Source organism: Abrus precatorius, unplaced genomic scaffold, assembly GCF_003935025.1.
Source record: "Abrus precatorius isolate BTA unplaced genomic scaffold, Abrus_2018 Scaffold10, whole genome shotgun sequence".
Taxonomy (NCBI): domain Eukaryota; kingdom Viridiplantae; phylum Streptophyta; class Magnoliopsida; order Fabales; family Fabaceae; genus Abrus; species Abrus precatorius.
Genome location: NW_020874292.1, coordinates 7,019,838 through 7,042,163, shown reverse-complemented (window position 1 = coordinate 7,042,163; position 22,326 = coordinate 7,019,838). Strand labels below are relative to the sequence as shown.

General features: G+C 28.5%; 1 protein-coding gene and 1 pseudogene across 1 annotated transcript; one reads left to right on the top strand and one right to left on the bottom strand.

Moving 5' to 3' along the window:
• The first annotated feature begins 7,395 nt into the window (after positions 1-7,395).
• LOC113852389 (zinc finger-containing ubiquitin peptidase 1-like) lies at positions 7,396-10,202 on the top strand. Its single transcript, XM_027482611.1, has 6 exons — positions 7,396-7,544; positions 7,625-7,694; positions 8,043-8,752; positions 8,838-8,949; positions 9,894-9,989; positions 10,067-10,202. Exons 1-6 carry the CDS (start codon positions 7,480-7,482, stop codon positions 10,148-10,150), a joined length of 1,137 nt encoding a protein of 378 aa, XP_027338412.1. The 5' UTR covers positions 7,396-7,479; the 3' UTR covers positions 10,151-10,202.
• Positions 10,203-10,321: 119 nt separating this feature from the next.
• Positions 10,322-19,957, bottom strand: LOC113852387 (annotated as a pseudogene).
• Positions 19,958-22,326: the final 2,369 nt, after the last annotated feature.

Below are 22,326 nucleotides of genomic sequence, written 5' to 3'. Positions count from 1 at the left end.
TAAAAGTACATTTAATTATTTTATTTTAATAAAAATATTATAAAATATCTTATTATACTAATTTTAATTTTTATTTATGTAATAAATAAATAAATAATAAACTCTAAATTAATATTTATTTTAAGGGTAAATTTTAAAAATAATTCTACCTTAAAATTTTAAAAAACTACTATTTAAAAAATAACTAAAATAAATGTTTTTTAAGATAAAAAAAATATTTCAGTCCAATTTCTTACTTAGAATTTATATTTTTTATTTCACTCAAATTTTTTATAAATTAAATTGATTAAATTTTTTATTATAAAATCATTAATCAAAAGATCAAATCACACTAAAAATAAAAAAATATCGAAACTTTTCTCTTCAAAAATTAATTTATATATTTTTTATTTTTCAAAATATATCAAGTTTTCAATAAAGTTCAGGGTCATGATCTTTTAAAATAACATCATATTTCCAATTTATCATAAGCCCTTAGTATTTGGATAAAATAAATGATAATTTATATAAAAAGAAAAAAAAAGACAAGAGGGAGCGTATTTACTTAAAATTACAAATATTCTACAATAAAAAAATAAATAAAAGTGTAATAATACATTTTTTATATATTTTTAAAAATATATGTTAAAAAATAATACAACTGTTTAAAAATCTTCTAGTTCGAGCTTTGTCATCAATTAGATATTAAGTTTTTTTATTTAATTAGCATATTTAAAAACTAATTTTCAAACTAATATTTTTTTAAAACTAATTCCCGGTTTAGTGTAATTTTTTGCCATATCATAACCAATATCGATCATGCACCAACGATAGTCTTAATTTTATTATTTTTTAATACTCTATCGGCCACCTTGATTTGGTACTACTCCAACAAGTGACACGTGGACATAAAAAATCGACTGAAAAAAAAATAATATTGAAAAAAAGGGGATGATAATTATTATTTTACACTTTATTGACTACATTTGATCAATACTCGTCCACCTAGTGACACGTGTCGAGAAGGTAGTAGTATTGAACATAAGTGAACGATAAGTCGATAACATTGTTTGTGGTTAATATGAGTCAACTTTATCGCTTTGATTGGGATTATACTGTTGTTGTCCTGACATGTGGCATGATTAATTTTTTTATCCATTGATTTCTTAATGTGTAGTGATTATTATTCATTTTCACTTGCTATATATATATATATAGAGAGAGAGAGAGAGAGTGAAGGTTCCGAAATTACAATCCATATTGGAGAAGTGGGAGAATATATATTTGAGGTTAGTAAATTTTTTTATTAATTTTATAATATTTTGGTATTAATAGTGTAAAAATTTAGTATAAAATTTACATTAATTTGTAATAATTTATTATTTATAATTGGTAAAATAATTGTAAGTTTTAAATATATTTAATATAATATTTATGTAAATTTGTTGGTAGGTATGTATTTTTATATTCAATTATAATTGATTTATGGAACAAAATTAGGGGAAAAATTGTGGTAAACATGTAAAGTGTAAATTTTGTAATAGGGAGCCCACTGTATTGTAAATGTTGTTATTAATTAAATGTAGAAATATTAATTTCTTATTTAATAGCATTTGAGAAGAATATTTGTAGAAATTATGTATATTAGGATGCACAAGTAGGTAATAAGTTATTATATATTATGTAACAAATAAATATGGAAGTTTTAAAAATTTTTAAAAAATTAAAAAAATGATTAATATAATTGAATGAAGCATAATCAATTATTAAAATGTAAAAAAATGTGTAAAATTTTGTAGTTGTAATTGAAATATGAATGAGGTCATTTGTTATTAATAATTAAATAAATATATATATGTTCTAATTGAGTAGTATAATTTGGTGACGTAAGATAACTGATTTTGTGATCATTGTGTATTGAAATGGTCGAATATTTTCAAGTAATGAAGGTGTTATATTTGAAGAAAATAATAAAATAATTAAGATTGAAGAAGGAATAAGTTTAGAGATATTGAAAAGAAAAAGTCATGCAAAACTGAAATTGTCTATTAGTCAGATTATATCTTAATTGGTTTCATGATTTTTAGTAGACTCGATTGTTAGACAATATACAATTATAAATATATGTAATAACAAATATATTGATTGCATGTTAAGTGCTTTTCTACAACAAAATCAACGAAGTGCAATTGAAGTATATGCAGATATTGTGTCTGCTTAGAGTTATTGTATTTAGTCGCAAGGTGTATCCAATGAAAAGTTAGCAAGCTGAGCAAGTCCAACAAAGCCAGTCATCTCCAAATCAGGTACAATCTCTGCTGGAACACCGTCTATGCTAGCTGATATGAACTCAAAGTTGCTGACTTTCAACATTTAATGCTCTTGCTCATTCCAAATGTGTTCAGAGACATGTATATTTTGAAAATAAAACAAAGATGGATCTAGAATTAATTATCACATCTTTAGATGAAGATAAAGCCATCTAAAAAATTAAAAATATATATATTACTATTATTATATTGTGTCTGCTGAGAGTTATTGTATTCAGTCACAAGATGTATCCAATGAAAAGTTAGCAAGTTAAGCAACTCCAACAAAGCCAGTCATCTCCAAATGAGGTACAATTTCTGTTGGAACACCGTCTATGCTAGCTGGTATGAACTGAAAGTCCCTGACTTTCAACATTTAATGCTCTCGCTCATTTCAAATGTGTTCAGAGACATGTATATTTTGAAAATACAACAAAAATGGATCTATAATTAATTATTACACCTTTAGATGAAGATAAAGCCATCTAAAAAATAAAAAATATTTATTTGTATTATTATGTCATTATAAACACATTAAAAAAATTATTAATTTATACAAGTTGTTAAATTACTAATAATACAAATTTTAAATTCAATTTAACAAAATATAAATTTTAAAAATATATAATGCCAATTATATAACCTAAATTTATTATAAAAATTGATAACAATATAACAATTCTAAGTTTGAATTTTTATTGATTTTTACGTTTCACATAAAATATCAATACAAAGTTCTATCATATATTTATATATTAAATTTTAATGAACACTTTTAAAATAATAATTATGCATCAAAGTATTAACAACAACTTTTCATGTTATACTTATTATATAAATTGTAATGATAGTGTTATTAATTTTAGTTTTATTAAAATATCAATCTATATTCTATTTTACTCTATAACAATTTAAAAAATTATGCAATAACTACATTCTTACTTTATTTAATTTTAAAAATTTAAATTTTATAAATTTATTTCACTTCTGCTACTTTATTTATATTAAATCAAAAACATGTTTTTTATTTAACTTTATTACAACCTAATATATTTAATTTATGTACATTTCAAATTATTATATTTATATATTTTATTCTTTTAGTTAACTGTTTCTATTAATCAATACTAATAATATAATTTTTCATACTTTTTATTTAATAACAAATTTATTTCTAAATATAATTATCTTATTATCTTATAAATATGACTAATTATGTATTTTGAATTTAATATTTTATGATTTAACTAAATTTATATATTTTATTATATTTTTACTATCATAACATTTATATTTTTTTGAGTTCCTAAACATAATATTACATATATCAACTAATATATAATTTCATTATTTATACATTCATTAATTTTTTAATATCAATCAACTTTTATATATAATTTTTCCATAACAAATTAACAAATATATCAATTACATTCATCAAAATAAAATATATCTATAAATTATAGTTTAGAAACTAATTTTCTTTATTTTAAGGTCCCAAGCACGTGTACAGTATTTATATATATAAATATTCAAAAGTTTCCTAATAAATACAAAATAAATACTAAAAACCAGTAAAAAATTAAATAAAAAACATAAAATTGCGTTTATATTTATCACTAACCTTGGATGCAGTAAAAATAATTATTCCAGTTCACCACCAAAGATCCTAAAATTGAGATTTAAAGCAGTTATTTTTTGTCAAATGCAACTCAACAAAATATCACTAATTTTACAAATTAATTTTTACCTTCCAATTTTTCAGACAATAATACAGATGAAAAACAAATTTTTTAGGAAATTTTTTTCAAAATTGCTTAAACATTTCTTGGAAGCCGACATTAATAGAGGAATACTGATTGAGAGGGAAAAGAAGAAGCTGTGCGCGACATCGATTCTTAATATGTCACATGTCAAGATCGCATCTAGTATCACCCAAGATGCGACAATAGCTTAGTTGCTGTGTCAGTCCTGATACACTTATAATCTTGACACATGACACGCTTCATCCATGACTGTCCATTTCAAATATCTATCGTTGCGTTGTTGACATGTGTTTTGTCTCGTTCAACTTGTTCTGATATTATTATTATTTAATTTTTTTTTATTTTTAGTTCCCATGTGTCACTTAGTGGAGTAGTATCAGATTAAGGTGACTGATAGAATATTAAAAAATAATAAAAATAAGACTATTGTTAGTGCATTATCAATAATAATACTGATTTGACAAAAAATAGACTAGACAGAGATTCATTTACAAAGAAATTTTATTTTAAGAATTAATTTTTAAATATGTAATAATTTAATAAAAAAGCCTAAATATTAAATGTCAAATATTAATGCATAGTGGGTTAACATATTTACTTAAAATTACACATAAGCTCTTAGTATTTGGATAAAATAAATGATAATCTATATAGAAAGAAAAAAAGACAAGAGGAGCGTATTTACTTAAAATTACACATATTTTAAAATAAAAAAATGTAATCATGCATTTTTTATATATTTTTAAAAATACATGTTAAAAAATAATACAACAGTTTAAGAATCTTCTACGGACGAACTTTGTCATCAATTAGATATTAAATGTCAAATATTAATGCATAGTGGGTTAACATAAGAGCACAATAATACTAAAATATGTTAACAATTTAATTTGTTATATAAATCTTATATATGTATTAATTATTATATCATTGGTTTTGTGTTCTAGTAGTTATAAAAAAAATCCATAAACCAACTACTTTATCCCACCAAATAGGAACAGGAGTTGGGCTTGGAAACTTTTAATATAGAGTAGATATCTAAAATGGTAACTGGAAAACTTGTATCAATCTAAATTTATCTTTAAAAACGTTAAAGTCATTAAAGAATAATCCTTTTTTTATGGGGCATGTTAAGATCTAAGCAAATAATTATTAAAAAATATAATTTTCAAAAACACTTATTTTTAAGTCAAATTGATCTCTAAATTTTGACACTAATAAATATTTCAAGAAATTAATTTTCTTTTTTTAATAAACTTTATGACAATTAGCTTGTATGATGAAAATTACATATCTCACCTTGATTAATTAATATCTTATAGAAATATAATTCTGTTAAATTAAATATAAATCTTTTAATAGAGAGATTAATATATTTTTAAAAAATAAATATTATTTTGTAATTTTTACATTTTTCAAAGATTAAATTAGGTCTAACAAAATATTTCAAAATCTAATTTAAGTGTTTATTCACTAATCTGTAACTAGACCGTAAATTGTTGACATACAAGACATACAAGAGAGTTTGCTAGATTTATCACCTTTATATTTTGATATTTTATGTAAGCGATGTATTTAATGCTCATTTTCTTCATGGAAAAATATCAAATTTTAATTATAATAATAATTAACGTAAAACAAAATAAAAGAAAAGGATATGTGATTTTTATTTTTTTAATGAACACAATGTAATTAATAAAAAACAAATAAAGAAGTTGCCTTATTCTTAATGGTAAGTATTTTAATTAATGTCAAAATTAGTATTTTATTAACTAATTTATTTTAATTCATTTGACTTTAATTTTTAAAAATATTTTAAATGAGTTATTTTTCATTTAAATATAAAGATAAATAATACATGTGACAAAAAAAAAATAGTTCTTTCCTTTTTTTCTTGCATCTCTTTCATTTCTTTCTCTCATTCATCATCTTCTTTTTATTTCTTTTCTTTCTCTTTCTTCACTATTCTTCTTCTTCAAAACCACACATAATAAAGAATAAAGAATGATGTTGTTACCACTCAAAAAGAAAGACAATGTTTTTTTTAACCTTATTGACGATAATGGAGGTGAGGAATAATTAATACATAGACGAGTTACATAAGTCTTAATTTGAAAAGTTAGAACAGTTGAAAATAAATTAAGAAGTTAACTAGATATTTATCAATTAATTAAGTGACAACCATTGATGTAAGCTTAAAATCAGAGAGGTGTTAACAACGAATTAATTGAGCACGAAGAAAAAGTCATTAACACACAATAGGATTTTAAAGACATTGTTATTAGCTGTGGTGTGGTCTCTCTTTGAGTGATGGCAACATCATTTGTTTATTACATGAGGTTTTGAAGAATAAAAATAAAAGAAAAAAACGGATGATAAAATGATGACGAATAAGAAGAAAAAGAGAAAAAAATGAAAAAAAATTAAAAAATTAAAAAACATCCACACGTAACAAAAAATAATTTTTTTCTAAAAAAAGTTAATATTTTTAGTAGAAAATATCACATTAAAAATATTTTTAAATACTTTAAAATCAAAATAATCAAAACAAAGTTATATGATAAAATTAAAATTTACTTTAAAATTTTTAAAAAATTAATATTATGTACTTATGGTATATTATTTTGATAGTAATTTAATATATTAATATCAAATACAAGTTACACATCTTTCAATATAATAATTATTAAATTAAGAGTGAATTTATATATTTCTTTTTAGTTTTAAAAAATTTATTTTATAATTTAAAATATATTAGAAAGTGTATTACTAATATTTTTATCTTAATTTACCTTTTTTTTAAAAATAGCTAAGAATATTATTATATTTAATTTCTTAAATTTATATTTTTTGAGTTAATTTATTTTCTTAAATATTTTTTATTTAATATATATTTTTAAGATTTTGCATAAACTAATAATGCATATTCTTATTATAATGATATTTGCTAATTGTAATAAAAAATTTATAAAAAATGTAAAATTAATCAATTTAACTATTAATTTGAAATTTATTAAAAAATAGTTTAATTTTAAATTTTTATATATAAAAATTAATAAATAATTTATAACATTATTTTATTTTAATAAATAATATATTTTTAAGATATAAATAAATATTAAATTTTAGATAATATACATGTAAATGTTGAAATTATATAAAATTTAATATACATCATCACAAAGAATTATTATTATTTTTAAGAAAAAATAATTATTATTTTAATAATTTAAAATTAACATTATAGATAATTATTATAAATTTATATATTTGAAATTTTTATATGAAAAAAAAAAAAAACAGTTGAAGTTAACCCCGTGTCGTTGAAGCTCTGAAAAAACTTGTTGTAGAAGGGAATACAAAGCAAAACAAAGGGCGTTTTAATTCACCATTATTGTTCCATTCGTGATAATAGTAAAGGCAATATGGATTCAGATTCATGGGCTACTTGCCCCTTTTGCGATTCATCACTGGCATCACAACTTCTTGTGTACGTCTGTGTGTGTAACATAACATGCATATTCCATTATTCATCTTCTTCCCCATTTTAATATGATTCTCCAAATGCAGGCACGCCAACTCTCATTTTCGCGATCTTGACGATGGTTTTGGTTCACCCCTTCAAATTCATTCTCTTCCGGTTTCGCTTTCGTTCTATCTTTATCTATTTTCCCTTCCCTTCCCTTTTCGTTAAAAATTAAATTACAAGTTTTGAATTGTAAATCACGTAGAGAAATGCTAGTAACATACTATACTCTTTATTATTAGATGAAATTTATTGAGAATCACAATATTACGTAGGTTCTGTTTCTAATTCAACGAGTCTTACTCGTAATTTCGTAGTTTCTAATAAATTTTAAGTAATAATAGAAGATGTGTTAGAAAGAGTCAATAAGAGTGTGTGTTATTAGCATTCTTCAATAATGTATAGTGTAAAATAGAGGGTATTAAGTATGTATTGTAAATTGTCTTATATCGTGTTTTGCAGAGAGAACAAGAAGACAATGGTTCTCGGCATGGTGGGACTAGTAGAGATAATGGGGAATGCAAAGTGAATGACAAAATCTCTTGCCTGATTGGTTCACAGACAAAGAGCAAGTTTTACAAAATTGAGGTGGGTTTGATGACCTTGTTGAGGAACTGTTTGGAGTCTGAAGCTGGAAATTCAAAGAGCATTTTGTCGGGTTTTGTCGATCATTTTCAGTGCCTTGAGTCTGAGGATGCTGGATGGGGGTGTGGATGGCGTAACATTCAAATGCTTAGTTCTCACTTACAAGTGCAAAGACCAGAAGCAAGAAAAGCTTTGTTTGGTGGTTCGGGGTTTGTTCCTGATATTCCGTCTCTACAGAGATGGGTTGAGATTGCTTGGGAAAAGGGTTTTGATGTGCCTGGGTCTGCTCAATTCAATCATGTTATTTATGGTTCAAAAAAATGGATAGGAACTACTGAGTGTGCTGCTCTTTTGCGTTCCTTTGCTCTTCGGGCAAGAGTAGTGGATTTTGGTCCCAAGGAATCCCAAACTATCCCTGGTTCAAGCTTTGATAACACTAGAAAGAAAGCAAGTACTCATAATATGGTTGAAGGAAAAGCTAAAAAGGATGAGGCTTATCAAGTTCTCATGGATTTTGTGTGGAATTACTTTTCAGATAAAAACTCAATCCAATTTGGTCAACAGCATGTTGTGATCAGTGAGAAAACGTGAGTGAGAGGACACATTTTTATCCATAAAAACAATTTTGTTTCTTAAGTTGTTTTTAAGTTTTCTGAATGCTTTCTTGGACAGGCCCTTGTACTTTCAACATGATGGCCATTCAAGAACAATAGTTGGAATTCAAGTCAAACATCAACAGAAAGGAATTCTGCAATATAATCTCCTAGTTTTGGACCCTGCACATGTAATTTATCTGCATTGCCAGTTTTATATTCTGTTGTTAATATTTATTTTCTTGATTGTCATTAGATGACTCTGAGCGATTGCATATGATATGAATGTCTTAATAGCTTTATCATCATTACGAAACTAGAGGAGAACAAGCATAGGATGCAGTGAAATTTACTGTAGTCAGAACAGGTCTTCTCGTAATAAGGACTATTTTGAGAATGGAAGGATGGAGTTGAAACTTGTTAAAGACATTGTTAAAGACATTTTTTAGGGATCCAAGAGATATGGTCTTTCTAAGAACCAAAATACTCATGCTATACAAACAGAGAGTTCTCGCTTATCATTCTCTTAGTCATGGAAAATAAGTGTATATATATAAAATGTCAAGAATTCCAGAAAAGACCCAAGTCTGATAAAGTTGTGAAATACAAATAGTTTACTTGAATAGAATTTCTTGTTCTTATTGTATAAAGTCAGTTAGAATCTGGAAATTATGGAAGAGCTTTGCTCCCTAATATGTTTTTTCTATTCTTTTCTCTTATGAACTAAATTGAAACTCATTTTTTGCTTTACCTGTTAATATCTTTATTATTGTTATTATTAAATACAACTAAACTAGTTGAGAGTTGTGCCTTCCATTGATCTTTTTCTGTTTTCTTGTCAAGTTTTCTCCAACTTGTTGAAAAAAAAATAATACCTTAATTCTGATTAACACCAGGGCCAAACTACAAAGCAACGAATATCAGAATTAGGAGGCAATCCTCACTTCTATTCATGCTTTGTCTGGTTGTATTCTTTGGACTAATGAGTTAACTAGTCATTTATTTTTAAAATAGTTGGAAGTATTTATCTTCTCTCCATTTAACACACCACATTAGAATGGTATTCTGGAGTACACATGTTGTGCAATGATTATGCATCTTTTCAAGTTTCAAATATTGTGATTTATCATTATAGAGTACAGCAACTCTTGAAAGATCACTAAGGCAGAAAGTTGGATGGGAGAAACTCATAAAAAGGGGAATGCATACACTGAAGAAGCCACAATACCAGGTCTTCTTTTAACAAAAAATTTACAATAGCATTCCACCAATAAATGATTAAGCTTGATGGTGTTGTTTCTATTTCAGTTGTGTTATGTTGATTATGGAATTGCTAGCGAGGAGGAGATGGAAGAACTCAAGACAATTCACAGTGTCTTTCTTGAATTTTAAACAAGCATATAAAGCACTTTGTTCCCTCCAGGCACTATCTTATATTTCATGTCATTGAAATATTTTTCTTGGCATTTATTCTGACAATAATTTATTACACTGGAGAAGAAATACAAGGAAAACCTAATTTTATGAATTGGTACAGATACTTGTCATAGTTGCAGGTACCCGATCTGTATAAAATTGTCTAGTGTCAACCTATGAGGTCTCTTCAAAGCTCTGTAACCTGAATAACCTTGAGTAAAGTCCTGCCTCTGCTGCTATTAGGGTTGAGTGGGAGCCCATCTGTACAACTTTACCTTTTTCCATGACAATTATGGTATCTGAGTTTATTACTGTGGAAAGCCTATGAGCTACAGTGATCTGAGTGGTTTTTGAACACAGGCCACTGTCTTCCTTTAGATGTATTGCTTTTAAAGCATTTACTATAATTCTTTCAGACTCAGCATCAAGAGCACTTGTTGCTTCATCAAGGAGTAATATTGCAGGCTTCTTTAGTAAGGTTCTGGCAATGGCTATTCTTTGCTTTTGTCCTCCTGAAAGCTGGCAGCCTTTCTCTCCAACAACAGTGTTATATCCATTTGGTAGATTACTTACAAATTCATGTATATTTGCTTCTCTGGCAACCTCCACTATTTCACTTTCAGAAGCCCCGTTATTGCCATAGCAAATATTGTCTCTAATCGAGCAATTAAAAAGCAGTGGCTCTTGTTGTACCAGTCCTATTTGTGTCCTTAACCATCTTAGATTATATTTCCGTATGTCTTTCCCATCAATTAATACCTTTCCTGCCTGTGGATCATAAAATCTTAGTATAAGGGCTAAAACAGAGGATTTTCCAGCTCCACTTGGTCCTACAAAAGCTACCTTCAATCCAGCTTCAATTTGTAAACTGAAATTGTCAAGAACAGTGGCTTCAGGTCTTGAAGGGTAGTTGAATTTTACATTTTCAAATTCAACGTTTCCTTGGATCCTCTCTGGTTGGGAATCATCCTGTGTGTCTGGTTCAATTTCAGTTTTACGGTCAAGGGTTTTGAATGCTGGGGTTAGTATATTGATGGCAGAGACGACAGTTGGGATCAATGTGTATAATTCTGTGATAGAAGGAACTGTGAGAGAAAAAATTTGGTATGATCTTATTCCATTTTCAAAGGAGGCTTGACGTCTGTCAACCAGAATTGTTGTGTACCACAAAGCAACTGCATGTGCAATGTTCCACAAGCAAAGGGAGAAGCCCTGAATGATCCCATATTTGATACTTTCTTTCCTGTACTTTTTCTTTGGAATTTCCAGAGATCTTTTGGCTTTCCTCAGTACTTGTTCTTCATGGCAAAATGATGCAATGGTCCTTATGTTGGTCGCAGACTCTGATGCTAGAGCAACAAGCTCAGAATGTGCAGCAGAGTAGTCACCTGAAAATCCTTTGGCAGATTTGGCTTGAATGAGACCACCTATAAAATGGCAGGGCATCACAGCCCAAGCTACCAAAGCCATTCTCCAGTTGACATACATGCTGACAACTGTTGCTATCAGTATGGAGGAAACACATTGCACAATTACTGACATGCGATCAGAAATTATGACTTTGACCATGGCAGTGTCGCTGATAATGCGTGAAGTTAACGAACCAACAGTATTTTCAGATTTCTCAAACCAGCCTACTTCATTACGAAGCACACCTGTAAAAGTTTAAAGGATTATTGACTGGTGTTTGTTAAATCATGCTGAGATTTTATGCATGATGCATCATTTTAGTCCTTTTAGCTTATGCCTCAGGTTTTTTTCTCCAAGAAAGAGAAATTAGGTGAATGTATGGAAATTCTAACAGGGGATATCTGATACCTGAATACAAAGCACGTCTGAGATTTGCCATGGCCTTTTCTCCTATTACTCCAAAGAAGTAGTGCTGGAAGGTGTGACTAAATAATGAAAGCAACCCTACTGCAGTGAAGATGGCCGAATAAAATCCAACTTTTCGTTTTGCATCTTCATTAAAATATGCTCTTCCAATGGTGATGATGTAGAATCCAAAAAATGGCTTTGAGATGCCAGAGAATGCTGCTGCAAATGAGCCAAGAGCAATCTTCACCAGCTCTCTCTTTTTTAAACCAAACCAAATTCTGAAAAATATATTTCTTTCTCTTCTGCTCATTTTGTTTTGTTCCTCTACCACAGAATGATCAGTGATATTTCTCTGGACCTGTATCTGCATCTCTTCTACTAGTGGTCTAGGTTTATCAGGGAAATCTTCTTGGCGAGAACTTCTATTTTTGGAAATTGTAGATCTATCCATTTGACATTGAAAGCTGGTTAGTGGATAGTGTTCTTCCTCCATACCCTCTCATTCATAATATACTTAAATGAACATTAAAGGATTAATTACCTGGATTCAGGAACTGGTTCAAGGTTCTGCGTGCTGAATAATGTACTATAGAATCTGCTTGTGTCTAACAACCTCTGGTGTGTTCCTGTCTGTACAACTTGTCCATTCTCTACTACAGCTATCATATCTGCATTTACAACCGTTGAGAGCCTGTGTGCAATCAAGATGACAGTCCTTCCCTGCATAGCTGTCTCAAGTGCTTCTTGAACCAGCTTTTCAGACTCTGAATCAAGGGCACTGGTGGCCTCATCAAGCAAAAGGATGGGAGGATTTTTCAGAATGGCTCTTGCTATTGCAATTCTCTGTTTTTGGCCTCCTGATAATTGGACGCCCCTTTGTCCTACCTGGCAAGCATTTTGGCCAACATATGAGCCCATAAATGTTATGATGGAAGAAATATATGTAGCCAGAAGACACTTAAAAATGCATCAACTTAACCCATCTGCCACTGGTGAGCTAAAATTGGGGAAGGTCACATTAACTGGCTTTTTGGGTGGCTTGGAAAGACTAATACAACCCTTTTGTGGTGGGTTAGCTTAGCAGGTAGAAAATCAATTCACATAAACTTTTGAAACACACACGCACATGTTTTATAGTGATTCTCTTGTGAAGCTATGTGTATGCACTGAATGTTAAGTAAAATTGAAAGAATTGTGGAAAGAGTCAATTTATGAGGAATTGGTGTTAAAAAGTTTGATTTGTATTTAGGAGTGATACTTTAAAAGTGATTTGAATAGTAGGATTTGTTTGGACAGTAAAGAAGAATTACTATTGAAATATTCATGTAAATGGTCTTGAAAATTTTGTGGGTCTTATACTCCATCAATTTTATTCACCTCGAAGCCTAAAATTTTTAACGTCTCTTAAAATTAGTTCTATGGGGTAGAATTGTTTGTATCCTGACAAGTTGATTACTATTGAAATCAATTTTGTTATTAATTTTAGTTTAATGTTAAAAGGGTAAATTACATTGACTCCCTTGATGCTTAACTCAATTACAGTTAGTACACCTCTTGTTTCAAACATTTCACTCATCTCCTTTGAGATTTGATTATCATTTCACTTTCCTCTCCTTTAAGGGAAGAGAGTGTAGCTATTGAAGCAAGAAAGGTGCAAGTGTAATTAAGTCAAACCATATCAGAAGTTAGTCTAATTTTGTGTAGAATGCCCCAAGTTAAAATATTAGGTAGAAGCATCCTCAATTTTAAGACAACTGCTAAAATTAAAGATTTGAGAATTTCATTTGCCAAGCCCCAAATGGAAAGGAATTCTGATCCGGATAAAAGAGGTAAGATTGAGATTCAGTTTTTTTCCTGGTCTTGTTTTGGCTTTATATCTCTGTTACTTCCTTAATGTCCTCTTTTCTCTTTCTAGTTATATGGCATTAAATAAGAAAAGGATCATAATATGATTAATGTATGCAAAGCCTGTTAATTAATACAATAAAGAAATATCAAACAAGACAGCATTAAGCTAAAAAAGTGACATACTAGTTTAAGTAGCTCACCTCTGTCAGGTACTGATTAGGCAGCTGTGATATGAAAGTGTGTGCATTTGACATAATTGATGCCTTCTGAATCTCTTGATCGTCTGCATCCATTTTTCCCACTTTCAAATTATCCTTGATGGTGCCTGCAAAGAGTGATGGTTCTTGGGAAACCGCCCCTATATTTCTTCGAAGGAATTTCAGATCAAGATCCTTGATATTATGACGATCAATAAAAATTTCTCCTGGAACATATGAAACAATATCAGGCTTGACAACACTGATTTGCATACAAGATCACACACACAATTCCTACAACTATTAATTGTCGGTGTAAAGTCATTTGTACCATCGTCTAATTTAGTATTCACACCTCATTTAATTTGATTGACTATATTAACAATTACATGAAAGATCAAACTCATCAACTTTTCACCGGAAGCCCACCTTCCATGGGCCTCTTATGTGCCTTCTTCTGTCTTGTGTCAGATCCATACCCTATCATTTGGCCAGGACATGGCAACGGGCTGGTCCTACCTTAGTCACACTGATCTGCTCTGCCTAGAGTTACCTTCATTTGGTCCAAACTCCAGTTAGCACCAACCCCCAAGTTTTATCACATAATCAAACTCTACCTACTGTTATACTATGTTATGACAAGGGAGTCCTCATCTTCCCATAATTCAAATTATTGGTTTTCTTCCTTAGGACGAGTCCCTTCAATGTTGTTGCTTTTGATGACCTTTTTCAAGGTAGTAAACTTGGGCCTATTGGGAAGTAATGGGACTTGTTAGGGCAATCTGTCGGATGTAAGGTTGGTGGTAGGTCATTTGGAGTGAGAGACACATTGGACTTGCTGTATTGGGTAGTGGTAGAGTTGTGAATTGTCTTAGGGTACATTCAATTAAGAGTTACATAATTTCAATAGAAAAAACAATAGGACATTCAATTTATATTAATCTATCTTTCTATTTGCTTTATTTAGAAAATTATCAAATATTGTTTATTAGCAATAAAAACCTTGTCCTCCCTTTTCTTTTATTGCAAACCTCACTCTCAAATATGTTCTTAATATTAACATGGTGAAGAGAGAGATGCGCTGCACAGACTAATTGGCAGCCTGTGGATCTGACGCAAGATACAAGGAATGTGAGAGGTCAGAATGGGCTTCTGGGGATCGAATGAACTAGGGATGGCGAATCCTTCTGGAAGGTCACCGGTCGGACAAGTGACCCTGGATGATGACACATGGTGGCTAGCTAGACTGTTGATGATGATTTTGGGTGTGATGAAGGCACAATGAAGGTGGCTACTGCGACAGCTTGGGGTTGAATGACAGGAGCAAAATACTACGTTGGGAACTTTAATACCAACTTAAAATAATAAAAAAATCTAAATATTATTGATCGATTTTAATTTTATGTTCATAGTCCTTTTATGTTACTAAAATAACTCAAAGTAATAATCCTTTTAACTGGGTAATTTACAAAATACAAATATTTACAATGTAGGACTATTACAACAGGAAGCAAGTGTAATTGCATGCTGTCATTCAAGATACACCTTGCACCGATATTTAACATCTTTGCTTGCATTGATATAGTTTGTTTAATGGTAAAATGATAGGCAGATTAGCATTAATCATATGATGAAATAGAGATATAAAAGAAAAGTGAAAACTATTTAAGCTAACCTTTCGAGGGATCATAAAATCTGGCAACCAAGGAAATAACTGTGCTCTTTCCACACCCACTGCTACCAACTAGTGCTACTGTCTTTCCTGCTGGAATTGACAAGGACAGTCCTTGAAGGATAGGTTTCTCTGGCCGTGATGGATAGGAAAAGTGAACATCTTGTATGTCAATGTCACCTTTAATTCTCCTAAGCATCTTCCCTTTTGATTCATTACTTATTAGTGGCTTTCTTTGGATCACTTGGAAAACTTCATATCCTGCAGCTTTTGCCTGATTGAATACTTGCATGTCTGGTGCTGCATAAGTTAGAGATCTGCAATTCAATATTCACAAGAGTTTTGTCATTGGATTGTTAATTATTAACCATTTTATCCAATTCTAAACAAGCCTTAGTTTTTTCCTTACATAGCACCAAAGAGAATACTCATCACTGCAGCTATAATGTCTCCTCCCTTTGCTCTCCCAGCTCTGACCAAGACAGCCCCAACCCATATAATGAGAGCCCAAGAACAGAAACTCACAGTTTGGAACATCCCTGTCCCAACTCCCTTCACAAGTGCCTCCCCTTTGCTAATAATGTACTGTTTTTCCATGTTCTCTGTGAAGAATTTGACTGCAGAACTCTCTCCAACAAAAGCATAAACTGTTTTTATATGTGATATTGACTGCAATATCAATATTAGAGCTTGTTAAAACAATGAGACTTAAATTGATTTAGGTCACATGATTCATATTTATGCGACATTACAAGTATTATTGTTATTTGAATACTAAACTTGTATATACTTATGCATATACCTGCTCTATCATAGATGTAGCTTCAGAATGGAAAAGCATTTTGGTGGTTGATATGGTGTTCATTTTCTTGGTGTAAGTTGCCCCAATTATAAGAATAAGCGGGACAACCACTAAACAGAGAAGCGCCACTTCCCAACAGCATATGGCAGCAATCACAATTCCAGCAAAGAAAGTAGCACAGCTAGCGGTGAAGTGACCCAACTGTGAGTAAGAAATTATTTCACTTGGGATTCAGTCATAAAATGTTGTGAAGGAAGACAGATGGAGAAAGGTGAAACATGTGACAATGTTTGATTTGCTGACCTTCTCGCCAATGGCATCTTGTATGACACTCATGTGCTTGCTTATTCCGCTGATGACTTTTCCACTTGTTAATTCTGTATCAAAAGCTCCTATCTCTTGCCTCAGGACTGCTCTTAGATATGCTAATCTTAGCCGCAATAACTGTCTTTCACTTGCATACATCCAACATCCAATCTCTACACATTAGTTTAAATGTGATCAGGGCAAAGGGCCTTCATAAAAACCGAAGTTTAATGCATCTGGTTAAATAATAAATGCACCATTAAAAAAAGATATTTATGGATAAATAAAAAGTTATAAGGTATGTTTAGATACACAACTTAATTAAATATTTAATAATTCTTTTCATGAAAATTCATGTCAATTAAATTAAAATTTATTGAGATAAGTTAAAAATAGCTCATTTTAATAAATTTTATCTAAAAGTTATTGAAATAAGCTAAAAAAAAGGCTTACAAGAGTTATAAGTTATTTTTGTGAACTGTTTATATACTCTTGAATGTGTCATGATATTGTGATTTTGTGGGCTTTGACCGAAAAGTTTAGTCACAGTCCTTACAGAAGTAGCCTAGTGGAAGGCAAACATGACATGAACTTAATACTAGTTTAATATTATACCAAATTAGTCACTTTTTTTTTTGTAATAAATTCAAATTCCATCCGTATTGTATGATAATTAATGACTACTTTAATATAAGAAAGTAAGATAATTTATTCATAATAAAACAAATTCTGAGTTGTAGTATTAGTTTGATTCACTGAAACTATTATATATTGTAAAGTCTGAAGTTTGTAACATTAATCTTCACCTACTATCATAGTCACTCAAGTTTTATTATATCAATGAAGTAATTTAATCTTTCAATTAGCTATTATCATAGTCAAAATATTTTAATAAAGGAATAATAATTAAAAAAAGTGTAAAAAGGTCTTATATTATTGAACTGAAATTAAATAAAGTTTCATTCGCGTATGAACTAAATAGTCAATAGTTGTATTAATTGGTGTCAAGGTTATCAACAAACAGAGTAATTTAGTTATTTTTTATTGACGTTGATAGATTAAGCTTATAGAGTACTCTGGGTTTTCCGTACTGATCTCGATCCTTACACAATAATATTTTGTTTAGTTCAAATCGTGTGTCAAGAACTATTAATTGGGGTTACTCGGTCAGACGTAGGTAGCATATTTGTGTGAGTTGAGCTAAAAAAATAATTCGTTTCCTTATTTTATTTTTTTATTCAAAAACTATATTTATGTATTTAAACCTATATTTTTAACATAAAGCATTATTTTTTTTAATATATACAATCTAATGAATTTAAAATAAATTCAAACACATTGAAATTTAATATCGTTAACCCATCCAATATGTCAAAATATAAAAAAATTTCAAACTAATAAATTTAAAATAAATAATCTAAAAGATCTTAAGTATTTTAAACAAATTCTTCATATAGCCTTAACCATTTTAATGTAACGAGCGGACATGCATAATACCTGTATCAGTAGCAAACTTTATCAACTAATTATTTGACTAGAATTATTTTATTTTTTTATGTTTTTTATTTATTTATAATTATTTTAAAAGTTTTAAGGAATATATGACCCGATTATAATTTTATATATATACATAAAAAACTATATGAAAATAAATTTTAATTATTAAATCTCATTAAAAAATTTAATATTAAATATAAAAAAATTAATAATAATAATAATAATGACGACCATGATGATATAAGTTAGGTTGCGCCCTTGTTATTCTTAATTAGGTTGTAATAAAATTAATTTGCATCACACTTTACCCAACCTATTAAGATATGCCCTTGATCACAATGGATTTCGATCCACTAAATTCAGGTAGTATTTTAAATAATCAAACATAAACTTCTTTTTGTTTAGTGATGGAATTTAGAAAATAAAATACTATATATATATATATGTGTGTGCATGATTTATTCAGTAAATACTTTTATTTTATATTTTTTTCAATTTTTTTCACCTTAGTAAGAATTACTCCGTGTTTTACTATTTAAATAAATCACTGGCTCAAAAATGAAAAATAAAAAACACAAAATTGTCTCTATTAATTAAGCCCTCGATTACTCCAAAGCAACATTTATAGGCACGGAAAAAAAGAATTACCCAGTACCCCTGCAGGAAATGTGGCGATGGCCATGTACCACACGTATGGAACAACCTAAACCAATATGAACAACCAGTATTAATTTGTTCATTCAAATCAAATTTCTACAGCTAATAAAATAAGTTTTGTGCAATTTAAAAGTTTCTCTTCATGGAGCAAATAGTAACATGATATATCCAGGTCCTTTCTCAAATAGCTTGATTGATTTATTTTATGTTGATATACTTTTATTAATAATTATATATATTGTTCTAAATTTATTATAATAATATAAAGAGGATATAGTGAAGACAGAACAAGGTGGTGAAAACCAAAATAATTAAGAAACAACTAGCTAGTGTCTAGTGAGTATTTACATGCATGCATGGAAGTTTTGTGAAAAATGATCAATTCGCACTCCTTTGATAGGCTGTGGAATAAGTAGAAGAAAAGAAATGAAAAAAAATGATAAATAATATAATAGAAAAAGATAAAATAAAAAAAATGAATAACAAATACAAAAAAAATAGGTATATAAATGTAAGTACTAAATATTTGTAAATTGTAGGGTTTCTAAAGCAACAAAAATTTGTCATGCAGTGCCATTAATATAACGTGAGAAACAATAATAATGACCACCACTATGGCACCATAGCTAAGATTATTACATCTATTTCTTGCTCGTTAACAAATAAATTTTTTGCAATATGTCATGAGTACTTACCTTTTTAAGTGCAACAACCATGCCATCTAGATCTTGGATATGGTCCCCAAAAGCATTAAGAGCTTTTCCTAGTAACAGATACCCAACAGGAAGAGCCATACCATGCACAATCGAACCTATAGTTCCCAAACCCATCAGAATCCAATCCACCAAGTCAGCATAGCTCAAGAGTTTGAAGAATGGCAAAGTTGTGACAACGTTTTTCTTTGGCCCATCATGATCATGATCTTTTTCTTCTGCAATGGTGTCTACCATTTGCACAACCTTTTGGTGTTTTCTGCTGGGAGCCATTAGTGGCGACACTGCATGGATGAATGTATTTGGATGAGGGACATACACTTGCTGAATCTATATATTTAAATAGCTGACATATATATACACCATATTCTCTAATTAAACTATACATGATACGAATATGGGTAGAATATGCCTTCAAGAGATTACTTTCAACTTTAAAAAAAGCAGTAGTATGGCTTTGTATTCTTGGTTGAATTCACTTGTATGATCGATGTTAACAAAGCTGGTGACGGTTGATAAACATGTTCGGTACACAAAAAGACACTCACAAATTCGCCAGAGCGATGTGCCTAAAATTGTTTTATTATTGCAACCCTAGGAATAATTTGAGGTAGATCGAGTCATGAAATTTCTTCTCTATTTTTTATTTTCCTTTTCTTTTTCTTTTTTTTTCTTTTTTTGGACTTTGCATCAAGAGCACAAAATCATAGACATATCATCATTGATGTCACTATCTCAGGACCTCCAAGATTTGTAGTATCTAATCTAAATGTGTGAAAGTAAAATATTCTTAGATGTTTAGGTCTTTGGGATATGCCCTTAGTCTTAGTTTTCCTGGGAAAGAAAGAAGTATATTTGGGCCCCATGTAAACGATTACAATATTTTATTATTCCAGTGTTTTAGAGAGATGTTTTCAGCAGATAGTGAAAATTAGAAGTAAATACTAATTAAGAGAGTGTTTGTTTCACTTTTCGAAAACAGTTTTCTGTTTTTAAAAATATAATATAATATAAATTTCTGTTTTTAAAATAGAAATTAAAAGAGCGTTTGTTTTTAGTTTTTTATTTTTAAAAATAAAATTTAATATATATTTGTATTATATTATATTTTTAATTATTTTTAAAATAGTAAACAAACATATCTTAAATATTTTGTTTAGATGTGTGATGTGTCTTCTCACTTATTAAGTGATACTGCTTTTTGTTCCTCTCCGATTTAACCTCTTAAATTGCGAGTTAACAGAGGTCGGGGTGGATTGACTTGTTAGGCTTATTTTTAATTTTAAAATAATATTTATTTATGAAGTAAATATTAATATTTATTTATATAAAATATTTTTATTAATATAAATATTTTTATTATTTTTATATTAATTTTAAGTGAGTTAATCTGTTAATTCATTGGTTTATCAATTTTTTTTATTATTTTTGGTAGATAGCTCATTAGCTTTCTAATTTACCCTTAGACGAGTTAATTTAAAAAATTTAACTCTTTCTAAATGGGGTGGAAGAAACTTTTAGCAAGGCAAGGAGGCTGCTAATAGTTTGACACTTTTAGATGAAATTATAAACAATTGTAATTAAGTGACAGGATATAACAAAGAAGGAAATGAAGTTTAATATTTAATATAACAATTATATACCTCTTTATTTATAATGTTAATGATATGCATTTTATTTTAAACTGATTTACAATATATTATATTATTATAATGAACACGAAAGCGTATTAATGTTTTTATTAAACAAATTTTTTCAAGTTATATTATTGTTAATCAAGTTTAATATAATTTTGCACACACACGAGATCAGAATTAAATGAGAGGTGGCATTGTGTTGTTAAAAATTTCATATTGACTAATATTATAATTTAAAAGAAGTAAAATTTGTTGATGTAATAAGGTGTCAAATTTGTATATTTACACAACTTAATAAATTTATATATAATGCAAAATTATTTATTTTAATCGTTTAATTATTTTATATTATTTTTATAATTATTTATATTAAAATTTACATGATTTGAATATTTGTAAATATATTATTCAAAATTTAATATTTATTTATATTTTAAAAATATAACAGTTAATAAAAGAAAATATTTATCAATTTTATTTTTTATAAAACTAATTTGTTTAATAAAAAACTTTAAATTCAAATGTTACACCTGATTGACAAATTCTAACTCTATATAAAAGACTAAACAATCATTTTTCTTTTAACTAAATATTGACAGTGAGTTAAGTAGAGTCTCTAATATATGATATTAGAGTATTTATCTAATCTTAATGTCAAGAATGTGTAATCTGACAAAATATGTGTTAAAATATAATTAAATGGTTTTTATACAACTTAAACAATATTCTTTTAAGTTATCTTTTAGAACTGATTATTGTTAATATATATAATAACTTTTTATTAACTCTAAATTCTATCATTTTAATGTATTGTGTGTGTAATTTGTGTCACATGTAGTATATATCTTGTCCTTAATTTTAAGTTTTTAACCAAATTTATGCGTAACCACTAATAAAGTCTACACATGTGATTAAAATAATTAATGAATATTTAGCTATAAAATTTCAACACACGTATAATTACTTTATCTAATGATTCGTTAAATATTTTAACTTAACTAATTA